The 14,076-nt window shown below is 37.2% G+C and overlaps 1 protein-coding gene across 6 annotated transcripts in view; it reads right to left on the bottom strand.

Moving 5' to 3' along the window:
* Positions 1-1,975: 1,975 nt before the first annotated feature.
* The window catches only part of myo9ab (myosin IXAb), a 91,582-nt gene continuing 79,481 nt past the window's right edge, over positions 1,976-14,076 (bottom strand). For 2 of the 6 annotated variants that reach the window (XM_084094421.1, XM_084094417.1), the window contains exons 35-43: positions 13,695-13,887; positions 13,487-13,615; positions 12,420-12,525; positions 11,863-11,994; positions 10,736-10,859; positions 8,457-8,510; positions 7,394-7,578; positions 6,064-6,203; positions 1,976-4,873 (exon numbers count right to left, since the gene is read on the bottom strand). In XM_084094421.1, the coding sequence (XP_083950547.1) occupies positions 4,446-4,873; positions 6,064-6,203; positions 7,394-7,578; positions 8,457-8,510; positions 10,736-10,859; positions 11,863-11,994; positions 12,420-12,525; positions 13,487-13,615; positions 13,695-13,887 (1,491 nt within the window). In that variant the 3' untranslated portion in view covers positions 1,976-4,445. The remainder of the gene's footprint in view (positions 4,874-6,063; positions 6,204-7,393; positions 7,579-8,456; positions 8,511-10,735; positions 10,860-11,862; positions 11,995-12,419; positions 12,526-13,486; positions 13,616-13,694; positions 13,888-14,076) is intronic. The other 4 variants (XM_084094422.1, XM_084094418.1, XM_084094419.1 and 1 more) reach the window with 3 other exon arrangements.

Here is a 14,076-nt window from a genome sequence, read left to right as displayed (position 1 = left end):
AACTGAGGCGCTCAGCGATCTGTCACGTCACATTTACAAGCGCCAAAGGTATTTTTGTCTGAATTTCGTAATAAAATTGACGGAATCTAAGAGCTGAGAATTAGTTTAATATTAAAAGTACCTCTTTGCTCCACAATTTTTCTGTGCGTGAGAAAATGGATGTGTGGCGTGAGAGCGTGTGAAAAGTGTCAATTGCGTGAGTCTCACGCTCAATGCGTGAGAGTTGGCAGCCCTGTAAATGTACCTGTCCCACACTTTTGAGTCCTTACCGCAACAATGAAATAAAGCTTTTATTATGAAATTTTATCGAACACAAACAAGTCTAGTTTCTATGGAAACAGAAATTATCACTTGAGCAGACTGCTGACAGACTGGGCCACCACACTACCTCACTCACAAGATACCAAAAAAATAAGGTAAACATCATCTTTTCTGCTCTAGTATTTATTGTGCGTCCTTACCATTCAGCTTAATAATTGTGTATTTTTGAACTACATTTTAAAAATAAATGTATATTACTGTTGAATTCATGTATATTAAGATGCTAAGAGTCAAAACTAATGTGGTAGGCCTTGCTAGCTGCCAATTAGCTAAAATATTAGCAAAAATGTTCAGTATATTTTTAGTACTGAAGTATATATTAGTATATATATATTAGTATATATATAAACATGACATTTTTTACATAAAAAAAAAAAATTTGTCCTTACCGACACAAGATGTCATTACCGCAGCACTGCTGTATTTTCATTTTTTTCACATTTTCATTTGCAAAAAAATATTTTTACACTTAAGTTGAGATGATTAACACATTGAAATGGCAACATCTGTCATAAAAAGTGAATTATGTTATCTTTTGTGTGTATGGAAACAATTGACATCTAAGGTTACTGTACATTTTTTACATGGCATAGAAAAAAACATGAAATTCCCTATTTTGTATATTATTTTTTTTTATATCAGTATTTACAAAACTGCATCAAATTTGAAAAAGCTATTTAAATATATTAATTTTTTTATAGAAATTACTAAAGAAAAATTTATAAAATGAACGTTATTGTAACATTGCGGTAAGGACACTTTTTAAGAAGATGACCCGAAAAACAAAAAATAAACATGTTCCAGATTAAAATCTTAACAGCTACATTCTATTTTGTGTACATTTTTATATGTATTATAGACTGTGATGGTTAAAATTGAAATTCATAGAGGTTGATTTTTTAAAAATTGGGATAGTCAAAAGTGCCCGTAGTTGCAGAAACACCCTTAAACGAGACCACATAAACGCATTGTGATTTTACTGTTGTAAAACTATTTTTATTAAACCTAAATTAATCTGACCACTTTAATGTGTAAGCGGCTAGGGCGGTGCCAGAACATTATTTTGAGTCATAATTTCAATCAAGGAGAAACTGGTTTTATATTAAGAGTAAAACTTAAGATTCACATAGTTAAATCAAACGCTGTTCTGCCCAGCAACAGACACGCCCACTTCTGACGCGTGACTTGAGTTCTTCTAGTGACCGTGAAATATCGATATAGTGAAAAATAAGTTGGAAAAAAACAACTGTAAACGTAATAGCATCTACTTTATCTTGTTTCTATTTATTTTTTTAATTGTATTTTATAAGGAACTGTCTGGAAATAACATAAAACTTACAGAAATGCAGGGTCTAACTCTAACGTGTTAGAGAAAGGCAAGTCAGTTCAGAATAAAATAATTAACACATGATGACAATAACACTAGTCATGAAATCTTTCCTTAATTTTACAGATTACAGAAAGGTGCGTCCATTCACTTTAAACATTTGTTTTGACAATTATAAATTATATAATTGTTAAAAACTGTCAAATTATAAATTATATATTATATAACGTTAATTGCTAAATACTGACAGAAATATATTATCCACTCTTTATACCTATTATTAAATACATTCTCTACCAGGACAAATAAGGAAAAGATATGCCAGGTTTCTTTTTTTTCTTTTTTTTAATAAGACAATGATTATGTTCATTTTTCTTTTTACATCCTTACACATTGATTTGCACAATAAAGAAATATTACACAAATTGCACCGTTTACAACTGTGCTCACGAGAGCACAAACACAAAATCCAAAAGCACAAATTTGTTTAGACTTACTCTGTCCATCAAAACACAGCGCAGGTTCATTCAACATAAAATAAGATATTACATCCCTCAAATGACATCCCGTGTTTTCAAACATACAGAAACATACTCAAGTGCGTGATCGCAAATGCTTCTAGCTACGCAGGGTCACGTGTCTCTGCGAATAGCGCGCGCTTAGAGCTAATTAGCATAATAACGGTTTCAGGTCAACTACTGACGAGGGACAGTTTGAAGAGAAGTAAGTTAATGTTAGCTAGCTAGCTAAATCCGTTTTAACGACAGACATTTGAAGGTAAGTACTAAAGTCACACAGTTAATATATGTTAAATATGTACGGAACTGCATTCGGGTTTGCGTATTTGCATAGAGTATGTTTCTGGCCTTAAACATGATCTTAAATACATAAGCTGTAAAAGAGAAACTTTGACAATAGTGTAGCATGCTACAGTGATTACATTCACTTATGCAGGACGCAACAAACCACCGCTTCCTTCTTACCGCCTGTTTTTGAGCATTAGTGGACTTAAGGTTAAGATAGTACCCAAGTATACTTATCGAAACATTAAAACATAGCTTAAGTCTTTCGTGACATTGCACCATGGTGATGGTTTCTTGCAATAGGCTATGATATGACATAAATATAGACATAGATATATGTAACTGCACATCAAAAAGGAGTAAACAGCTTCTGGAGACACATTCCCTGCACACAAACAGCAATGTTCACTGTGTAAACTTACTATAGTTTATATTAAAGCTTCAAGCTTTATGCTGTTATGTGTCCTTGTTTTCTATGAACTTTACTGCTATAAATGGGCATCTTAATGTCAGATTAAAGGGTAAAAAACACAGCAGAGGACCCTGTTTTAGATGTGTGTGTGATAAATTAGCCCTAAAACAAAAGTACACTGCAAAAAATGCTTTTCTTACTTAGTATTTTTGTATTCTTTCCAGTCCAAATATCTAACAATTCTTAAATCAATAAAAATTACCTGCCAATGGGGTCAGAAAAATAATCTTAATTCAAGCAGAAACCATATTATTTTTCTGACCCCATTGGCAGATACATCTTCTTGTTTTAAGCAAAAACTCTTTTCCCCCTAGAAAACAAGACATAATATCTTATGCTATACTACTATGGTAAATGCATCTTGATGTAAGAATTTTTAGATATTTGGACTGACTGGAAACGAGGCAAAAATACTAAGCAAGAAAAGCATTTTTTGCAGTGTAAAGGTTTAACCAAAAAGGACATTGTGGCCAAGAGAACTAAATATGTGACTCCGGATGGCACAGTGGAACATTACACCAAAAAATATATTTATATACTTAAATTTCACAATAAAATATCAGCATGTATAAAACACAATATACTTTAAAAAAGCAATTTTACAAAAAAAATTCAAGTCCTGATTTTGTTGCACGTAACACTGATGGAAAAAAACAACGAAACAAACAACAGTGATTAAAACTACAGCAAAGAATCATGGTACAAACACACTTGACTTTTCATCCCTATTCATCCTTTTGATTTTCCATCTGAAGGGAAAACATGTTTCTGGAACCAAAAAACAAGAAGAAAAAAGCAAAACCGTGGATGAATCTCACTATTACACGTCCGGGTCCAATTTCACCCCAGAATCAAAACCATTTTGCATAAAGAAAATCTAGATTGTTTGCTTTATGCAAAAAAACAAACAAAAAAACAACATTAAAAATCTGTTTAGGGAAGAAATAAGACCTGGACCTCGTGCGTTTTCGTCAGACTCACCCATAAGAAACTCAACATACAGAGACGGACACCAGATTCACACAAGTTTTCCATCTGCAACACAAAAAGACGTTATTTTTTCACATGGGTCAACCAGCAGCACAGGGATTTCAGCTATGTACACCATTCATTGGACCCTTATCAATAATATAATATTATTTTACATATTTAGCACTTTATCAAAGGTTTTAATCATAGAGTGAAAACAATGGTAGCAATACGGCATGCAGTCAGTTGAAGTCATGTGACCTCTCATTGGCTCAGTTCTGTAAACATGAAAATGGACATCACAGGTTGATTAAAAATCGCTCTTTCCCAGTTCAACTACTCTTAGAATCTGTTGTGAAGAACGGACCGGTCCAGCAGGTCCACTTTACAGTCAGTAGGTCGTAGATATGGGTGCGTTCATCTTCTCGTTCAATTTTTACACCGTACTTTTTGCTCATAGTTTTGTTCATTAACAGGACTGTGCAGTGAAAGGCTGTGATGGTTGATCTCCAAGCTTTTCACCAGCTCCAGCTAATGTTGGACACCATCATGATCACACCATGAACTCATTACTCCCGTACAGCACTAAAGGCTGAGAAGAACCAAATTCGTGCTCTCGTCTGTGAACGCCTCCTTCCTCGCGGGACTTTGGCGGGCAGCTTCGGTTCCCTCGGGGTCGTGGACGGGTTTTCTCGGAGCTGGAGGCACATCGGGTGGTCAGGGAAGCCTGTTCCAAGCCCTCCTGGTCGGGGAGAATGTGCAAATCCCCACCGGAAGAGGCGGAGGAAAACAGAGGCCCGGAAGAGGAGGAGCGGAGCCGATAGTGAGGCGTCTCGGAGGAGAGCGAGGCTACGGCCGAGTCCACAGAGTCCAGGGATTCGGGCTGACGCCGTAAACCACGTCTGCTTTTAGACTCGGACTTCCTCCAGCGTGTTGCCGACACCGTGCCGGTGATTCTTTCTAAAAAGGAGACGTTTGACACTACAAATCACGTGCAAAACCGTTCACGGAAAAATTACAATTCTGTCATCATTTACTCACCTCTCAAATTAAGATTTCTTAAAGGTTTCTGTCCCTCCGTTTAACCCTTGTGTGACCTTGTGGACATTTTTGTCTTTTTCAGGTTTTTTTTTGCCTGTGTTAATGCCAACTGCATACATTTGGCACATGTGTGTATTTTTATTGGAATTTTCACCCTGATTTTTCTTTATTAAATATATTTTGCACTACTAACACAAAATAGTTCCTCTCAGGACCTTCAGGACAAAAATGTCCCCATTGAAACCCATTAAAACTGCAATTTTTAATCCCAGGTTTAAACACGTTTCATAAAATATATATTTGATATAAAATAATGTTCATAAATAATTTTCATAAACTTAAACCTCTATAACTTTTTGTTTTACTTCAACAATAATCTGCCAAGGGTCTTCTTTAAAATGAGACCAAACTTAAATCTGTGCTCACAAGCTTCACATTTTTACGCACAAGGGTTAAAGTCCAGGTAACCAAATCTTAGAAGATCCAAAAAGGTCATAAATGCGTCATAAAATAAATCTGCATGAATCGAGACGTTTAATCCAAGTCTTGTGAAGAGATAGAATTGCTTTATATGATGAACAGATTTAATTTAGGCATTTGATACTCAAATATAAACACACACATAGAGCACATCATATAATCATTTGTTAAACAAGTATGAGCTCATTGTTTCTGCATTAAATTATTACATTGTTTAAATTAATACATTTTTAGCTAACTGTGATTTTGTACATTTCTGAAATGCATAACTTAGACAGTTTCCTCTGATAACAGATCACTAAATTGTAATGTGGATTTTCTGTAAAGCTGCTTTGAAATGATGTGTATTGTGAAAAGCGCTAATAAATGTGAATTGAATTGAATCATATCATTGGTTAGATGTGAATAAAAGGCAAAAATAAATCTGTTCATCATATAAAGCGATCGTATCTCTTTACAAGACTTGATTCAAATGGATTAATTTTACATTGACTTTATGTCCTTTTTGGATCTTCTAAGTTCTGGTTTTGTACAGAAGCATCTCGGGTTGTGTTTCAAAGATCAACCAAAGTCTTGCGGGTTTGGAACGACATGAGAGAGAGTAAATGATGACAGAACTCTTTAAAACTACCACAGAACAGCGCCGTTACCCCATTGATCAGACACGGCACCTTCCGACTCCATGAGGTTTTCCGAGCTGTCTGCTGTCCCGATAGACGCTTCCGACTCCAGCATCTCATCATCAGATGCTCTGGGATCCAAAGCCAACATCTCATAGGTCAGTTCTTCCCTAAAATGAGTGAAAAACAGGTGTGAATGAAAATCATAAATCCGCTCCACCACCCTCCTGAACTTTTGATGTTTTGTTGTGTTTTTATGTGGGGTGTTTGGTTCATGTTTCATGTCTGATCATGTGATTCCCTGTGTTAGTCATGTGATTGGTTCATTGTGCACAGGTGTCCCTTGTCTTGTCATTAGTCATGTGTATTTAAGCCCTCATGTTTGCCACATGTCCACTGTTGTTCATGCCACGTCATGCCTTTGTTTTATGTTTGATATTGTTATGGAAATAAATGCTGCACTTGGGTTCGCCAAGCTCGCCTCCAGTGGATTTCTCACAATTCCTCAAAATATGATTATGTTCCACAAAAATAAAGAAAGTCATACATATATTTGAATGATATTCTTACAGTGGTTTAATATTTCAAGTGATCTCTCCTATCCAGTCATATCCAGTCATGTTCTCATTCACTGTTCAGTTCCAAACTGTGACTGGGTTTAACTTGAGAAAATACAATTAAAAAAAAAAACTAATGGGTCAAACTTTATATCAGGTGGTCTTACCTACTACGTACTTATCCATTTGATACTTTATACTTATGTTTATGCATGTTTGTGCATTGTAATTACATTTGTAGCATGTTTTTGTAGTTACACTGTTAATTTTACCCCTAACTTTTAAGATTTATAATCCTAACCCGACCTTTACTCCTCAACCCAACCATACCTCAAACTCGTAAGGAATAAATGTGGGAATTTTCCAAAAACAACATTACACAGTAATACATATACATGATTTACTCGCCCTCAAGCCATTCCTGCGTACGGCCGTCTGCCAGAAGCTAGTTATTTTAGTCGATAAAGTGTTAAATATGGATATTTTTCTTACACAAACACTCGCTTTGCTTCAGAAGGCCTTTATTAACCCCCCAGAGCCGTTTCGAGCAGTTTGATCACGGATGGATGAGCTTTGATGGACTTATTCTCACTGACTCCCATTATAAAGCTTGGAAGAGCCAGGACATTTTTAAATATAACTCTGATTGTGTTCGTCTGAAAGAAGAATGTCATACACACCTAGGATGGCTTGAGGGTGAGTAAATCATGGGCTAATGTTCATTTTTTGGGTGAACTATCCCTTTAATGTCAGTACATAGAAACGTAGAAATGATAATCATGATGCAAAAGGTGTTGACGAACTTCTCTTTCTGCAGGTTTTCTATCTGCATAGTCAAAACTTTCTCTTCTTGCTGCATGGCGGCTTGCTGCTGCTCGCTCAGCCCAGACTCCGCCCCCTCCTCGCTCGGCTCCTCCCCTTCGGTCATCCGCGGGCTCAGTGGCGGCGAGGGCGTGTGGCGACCGCTTTTGCGTAAACGCCCTTTACCCTGAAGAAACAGCAAACTGGAGCATGAGAAGCGAGCAATCAATGAGGTAAAGTTGAAATCACGCTAGACTTTACGAAATTACTGCAACATTTGATATGAAGATCTAGTGCGTCTGTTTTAAAACTAATAATAATAAACTATAATTAATAAAATATTAGTTTTTAAAAGTCTAATATTTGGTCTATAAGTCTAAGTCTAAAAATTTGTATTTGGAATTCATGGAAAATGAAGCTTTACTATAAAAGCGAAAAGCATATTTCGATTGTATTCCAGTAGGCAGGAAATATTATGAAATTAAAATGCATGTATAATTACAGCCTACGTTTTCGGAACACATATATACCATAATTATCAAAAAACACATCATACACACATGCTGGCACACACATACGGTATGTGAATGTGAATGAATAATACAAAGTCTAGCATGACCACACCTTACATGAGGGAGACAGACGGCACTGCAAGTGAGACGCAACTCCCTAAACACACACACACACACACACACACAGTCACTGAGCTTTACCTTTTTAACGGCGTTTGGCTGTGCAATAACACAGCGAGAAGCAAATGCAGGAGAAATAAAAGAGGAAATGTTAGTAATTCGGCAGCATGTCGCATGTGTGGTTAAAACAAGACCAAACAAACCAAAGAAAACAGAACGTGACATTTAAGCACATCATTTGGACCGTACTCTCCTCCGATCACCTCTCACAACCAATCACACAACAGCATTTCATAGTTAGCCTGAGCGTCTTCAACGGGCCCAAATAAACATGTCATCAAACTACGGATGGCAACTAGCGATGCTACACTGACACGCAGACTGACATGAACTAGCCGTGTGACGTCACAGATGTTTCGGCGTGGATACATACCAGGGTGGCAGTTCTTGTAATGCCAATAAACCTAACCGCAATTAGTACTGGTTTCTGGAAGAGGAGGATGGGGAGAAGGGGATTGGGAAGGAGTGAAGGGAAGAAAACAGGATTAGTGGAATGTCTGTCTGGAAACAGAATGGGGAAGTGAAGATGTACGGCACTTTCCATGAATGTTTTTTCCATGTAAACTTTTTCAGCAAATGAAAGGAGCTGCTTAACCTTCAGAAGATGCTGATCGTCCATCTGAGAAGCTCCAGCTTGATGTTATATCAGCCATGTTTTACATGTATTTTGTGAGGTTTGCTCATTTTGGCAACTCTGTATTGCAGAATTTGGGACATGGACGGACAGATAGATAGATATAATGGATGGATGGACAGATCTAGAAAGACAGAAAGAAAGATAGATATACAGATAGACAGACAGTAGGGCTGGGTATTGACACAAATTTCACAATTCAATTTGATTCAATATTGATTATTTTGGATATCAGGGACAATACATGGCAAATTTTCTAAAGGAAAACTAATCTCTGAACTAATGCTGTAAACTATGGGAGTCAGTTGTAGCCTATAGCCTTCATTAGCCTACTATAGTGAAGGTAAAAATGAACTGATTTGTATACAAACACTTAAATTACACTTTTACTTATTTTTATAATAATAAAGTTATATGAAATGTAAACATTTAAATGGTGGCTGTCATAAAAACTTGCCAGATTTATTCAAACATGCATTAAAGTCCGCGTGAACCGGAAGTTGCAAACGACTTTTCTCCAGTGTTGTGACGTATTTCCCAGTGAAACGGAATATTGAACAGAGGGCAGGATTTTACTCTAGCGCTCCTCCTCTCCATCTCTGCTCATAGCAGACTAACGGTTTGAGGGGAGTGGTTAAGCGTTTCCCAACCTAAGTCCTCAAACCTACATCATCAGGGAAGGAACGCCATTCCAGACCGGAAATAACTTTTCAGACTTTGATTAAAGATTACGACAGCAAACTATTTTTTTCTGTGTTTTAACTTGCACGGATTAATTGTTCACCACAAGACTAGTAATATGCGCTAACAAAGTAAATAGGGTCAATTTTGATTTCAGTTGGACTTTAAATATTAAAGAACATTAAAAATTATAATGAATATGGTGCATATATTTAGCTAAATGCTCCTCTAGAGTTAATTCTTCTCACTGACTGACGAGTTTATGGTCACTGGATCTGGTTTTTCTGAGGTAAATGTGACGTTACATGACATTGTTTACTGACGTCTTTCCACGGTTGAAACACTGATTGGGCGACTCCATGTCACATGATACGGACTTTGATAAGTTGTACTCCATCTTTAACACACTTTCAGACGCTCATTCATGTTTATTTCTCGCTGTAACTGGTGTTATTAAGGCGGAAGAGAAGATCATGTGCTTCTCTAGAGCTGAGCCAGAGCGATCTCACGCCACAGCGCCAACACAGTGTTTATGTTTTGGAATTTCGTAAGAAAATGGACGTAATTTGAAATCTGAGACTTTGTTTCATATCAATAATAACAAAGCACAAAGATTATTGTGATTTATTGGATGGGATGCGCGCATCAATGTTACATTCATTCATCAACTGAAAACAGGATGACTAATCGATTCTTGGGATTTAAGAATCAATATCGGTTCGTAAAAATGAGAATCGATTAAAATCGAGAAATCGATATTTTTTTTACCCAGCCCTAATAGATAGACAGACAGATGATAGACAGACAGATGATAGACAGACAGACAGATAGACAGATAGATGATAGACAGACAGATGATAGACAGACAGACAGATAGACAGAGGATGATAGACAGACAGATGATAGACAGACAGATGATAGACAGATAGATGATAGACAGACAGATGATAGACAGACAGACAGATAGACAGACAGATGATAGACAGATAGACAGATAGATGATAGACAGACAGACAGACAGACAGATGATAGACAGACAGACAGATAGACAGATAGATGATAGACAGACAGATGATAGACAGACAGACAGATAGACAGATAGATGATAGACAGATAGATGATAGACAGACAGATGATAGAATTAATTTAATCTAAAATATTCAGTAGTTCTCAACACATGGTGATGATGGGATTTGGCAGTTTACTACATGCATGGAAAGTGACATGTCATAAAAAGGGGCGGGGCTAAAACATGAAGTGTGTGTGGCAGCATCGGGTGCAGATTGTGTGTGAGTCTGAGGCTCTGAGATGTGTGTGTGTGTGTGTGTGTGACTCACCATCGAGCGGCGGATGTGTGTCAGGCGACTCTTGGCTTTGCTCTCCGCGAACTCCAGTGTGTTGATGTCCTTCAGACGAGCTTTATATTTCCTCATCTGTTCACAGATGATCAGCTCCACACACCTGAGGACAGTCAACTCACTTAGATTCAATTCACATTTATTTGTATAGCGCTTTTCACAATACACATCATTTCAAAGCAGCTTTACAGAAAATGCATGAGTCCACATTAGTTTACAGTGATCTGTTATCAGAGGAAACTGTCTGAGTTATGCATTTCAGAAATGTACAAAATCACAGTTAGCTAAAAATGTATTACTTTAAACTATTTAATAATTAAAGGCAGAAACAATGAGCTCATAGAAGTAATGAATACTGAATACACAACAGTGTGTATCGTGGATAGTATAATTCACCCAAAATAAAAATTACTGTGAGAAAAATGCAAGTTTTCAGAGTTTTAGCGTCAGTACTACATTAAACTACTATATATAATGTTGAATATAATGTATAATAATGCAGTGGGGGAATATTAGTGTGTCCTGATAATGCAGAATGTCTGATGTTAGCAGTGAAAAGTGTCCGACATTATTATAAATATATCTAGTCAGTGACAGAGATCAAGTATATTCGTCTAAAATAATTCTGTGTTTTCATCTTCAGAATCATGAATATTGTTATTCTGGTGTCTCTATTGTTCTGTGCTTTGGGTTTCCAAGTCCGAGTCTGTTCATTTACACACACAATGTAATATAAAATTTAGCATTTTAATCAACAGTTAATTTTTTGTTAATCTTTTATCATATGTCTTGAGTATCGCAATAATATCGTATCGTGAGTTCAGATCGTGATATGTATCGAATCATGACATGAGGGGATTATTACACCCCTAATATATTGTAGTGATCACAAAACTTAACATACAGCACATTCATCATTGGTAGAATATAAAATAGTTCAATACAAGCATTTCAGTCACATATTAATGCACGGCCTACGTCAAATTAGTCCAATTTCATGGGAATTTTTTTTATTTTCATACGAGATTCGTAACATTGTGAGCAGAATTTGTATTTATTCGTATTATTTTGGTGTATAAAAATGTATTTTTGTGTGAGCCTCTTACGCAGTGGTCTTGCCGATGTCCCGGACGCTCTGTAGCGGGTCCGTGGTGTCGGGACAGCGCAGTATACAGGGGGCAAACACGATGGCCAGCGCATTCGCAGACATGCGGTTCGTCTCCTCCTGGAACGAGATCCTGAAACACACACACATCACGCATGAGACACGCTACACACGTCGAGTTAAAGCATCAGGACTACGCTGACGCTGGATCAGTCTGGTGTGTTCTTCTATAACTCAGATGCATGTTGCCGTTTTGTAACTCCATAAAGACAGCAATAACAGCAAAAGAAGGATTTTCAGCACAGGACACAAGCCATGCCAAGCAACAGTGAACGGCAAAATCCTTTTGGTGTTATTGCTGTCTTTATGGAGTCATGATGTCCTCCTAATGTACTTTTTTATTATTATTATTATTATTATTATTATTTTGAAGGTTTCAAAAACATCTTGCCAAAGGACTGCAGTTGAAGATTAACTAGCTGGCTAACACTGGCACATTTACTGAAATGCTAATTAATGTGTGTTGTCTTTATAAATACAGAAACTCAAGTGTCTCACCGGACCAGGTGGAAGACGAGTCTCTCCAGTGTGCTCAGGTGCGTTCTGCTGAGCTGATCGATGATCGAGTACACCCCCTGAACCAGCTCGCGTTTATCCTGCAGACCTGCACCAGCCAACACCACAAAACACACGCCGTTATATCCATGCAATCAGAAAACACACGCCGTTATATCCATGCAATCAGAAAACACACGCCGTTATATCCATGCAATCAGCACAAATCTGTAATATTTCTAAAAATGATGAGAGGCCAGATTCACGGATTCATGAAATACTTTCTTAAGAAGTTTCTTGAGATATATAAGTTTGAATGTTCCTGAATGCAATTCTAGAAAAATACTTTTTTATTAAAGTCAGCATGAAACGTAAGTTGCGATAGTTCTCCTCTATTGTGTCGTATATCTGAGTGAAACGCTTCTGGAACAAGAACAAATGTGGGCGGGGCTTGATTGTGTCTGTGGGGAATTGATTGGATGGTTGTGGTTTGCTATTGGCTGATCTCATGTGAGTGACAGGTTATAGCTCCGCCCTCATCATAAGAGAAGAGATGCTAGTTATTCTGGAACATGAATTTAACATAATAATGATGTGCACTATCAAAATGTCTGAAAAGCTAAATTTGAATTTCTTTCTTAAATATTAGCAATATTCAAATTATATTCGAATTCTAAAGGCAATACTTAATGTTTGAGGAAGAGGGTACTGTATTGTCTCCTATGCCCACAAGAGGGCGCTTTACGCAAATATAAACCAAATCAAGAACCGCATCGTTAATTGAAATGAAATGACATTCACTTTTTAAAGTGCATTAACTTTTGAAACAATTGTTCTTAAATAAAATATTATTTCCTTCATTTGAATGCACTTTTTTTGACGAATATTCGAAATTTGAAATTTTAATGTGCACAGATGAATCATTTATAATAAACACTGGAATATTCTATTAAAAAAAAAACAAGAGTTATAACTTTTGATTTCAGGGTGACTTTAAACAAGTAGAAAACATCAAAGAAGAATCTTATTCTAGAGAATGTTTTGTGAATCCGGCCCCGAAGCGCTCGTACCCATAGCCCTGAGGAACTCCTCGTAAAGTTCAAAGGTCATGAGGGGGTTCGGAAGGTCACGCAGCCACTGTTTCAGGACACTCGCGATCACATGGATGTTGTAGTCGTCTAAACTCACACTGTTCGCATCTGCAATGAAGGCAAACACTCAGTGAAAGCTTCTACTCAAGTAAATCTGATTATAAGACGGCGTTCGCGTGAGTCTCACCGGTGTCCAGACCCAGCTTGAGTTCTTTGATCTTATTGGTGGATCCAGATTTCCGGTAGATTCCCTCGGTGTAAAGCCCGTGCATCTCGATGTAGTTGATGAGTTTCTCAACCACTAGCGGGACGGCTCTCTCGTCGCTCGTTAAACGAGACAACTCTACGCCAAACTGCCGTGAAGACAGCTCGGGGTCAAACTGAGTCACACACACACACACACACACACACAGACAGACACACAGAAATGAATTACATGAACAAAATATGACTGGAATGAAGTTTGAGGCACTGAGATGAGTGGACATACAAACTGAAGACGGCACAGAAAGATCATTTATCATATAAACCAGAGAATGAGAACATTCAGAGGCGCATTTATTTGTGGA

Source organism: Abramis brama, assembly GCF_963993115.1.
Source record: "Abramis brama genome assembly, chromosome: 20".
Classification (NCBI taxonomy): Eukaryota; Metazoa; Chordata; class Actinopteri; order Cypriniformes; family Leuciscidae; genus Abramis; species Abramis brama.
The sequence above is the reverse complement of the archived record's forward strand: the minus strand, read 5'-3'. Positions and strand labels throughout refer to the sequence as shown.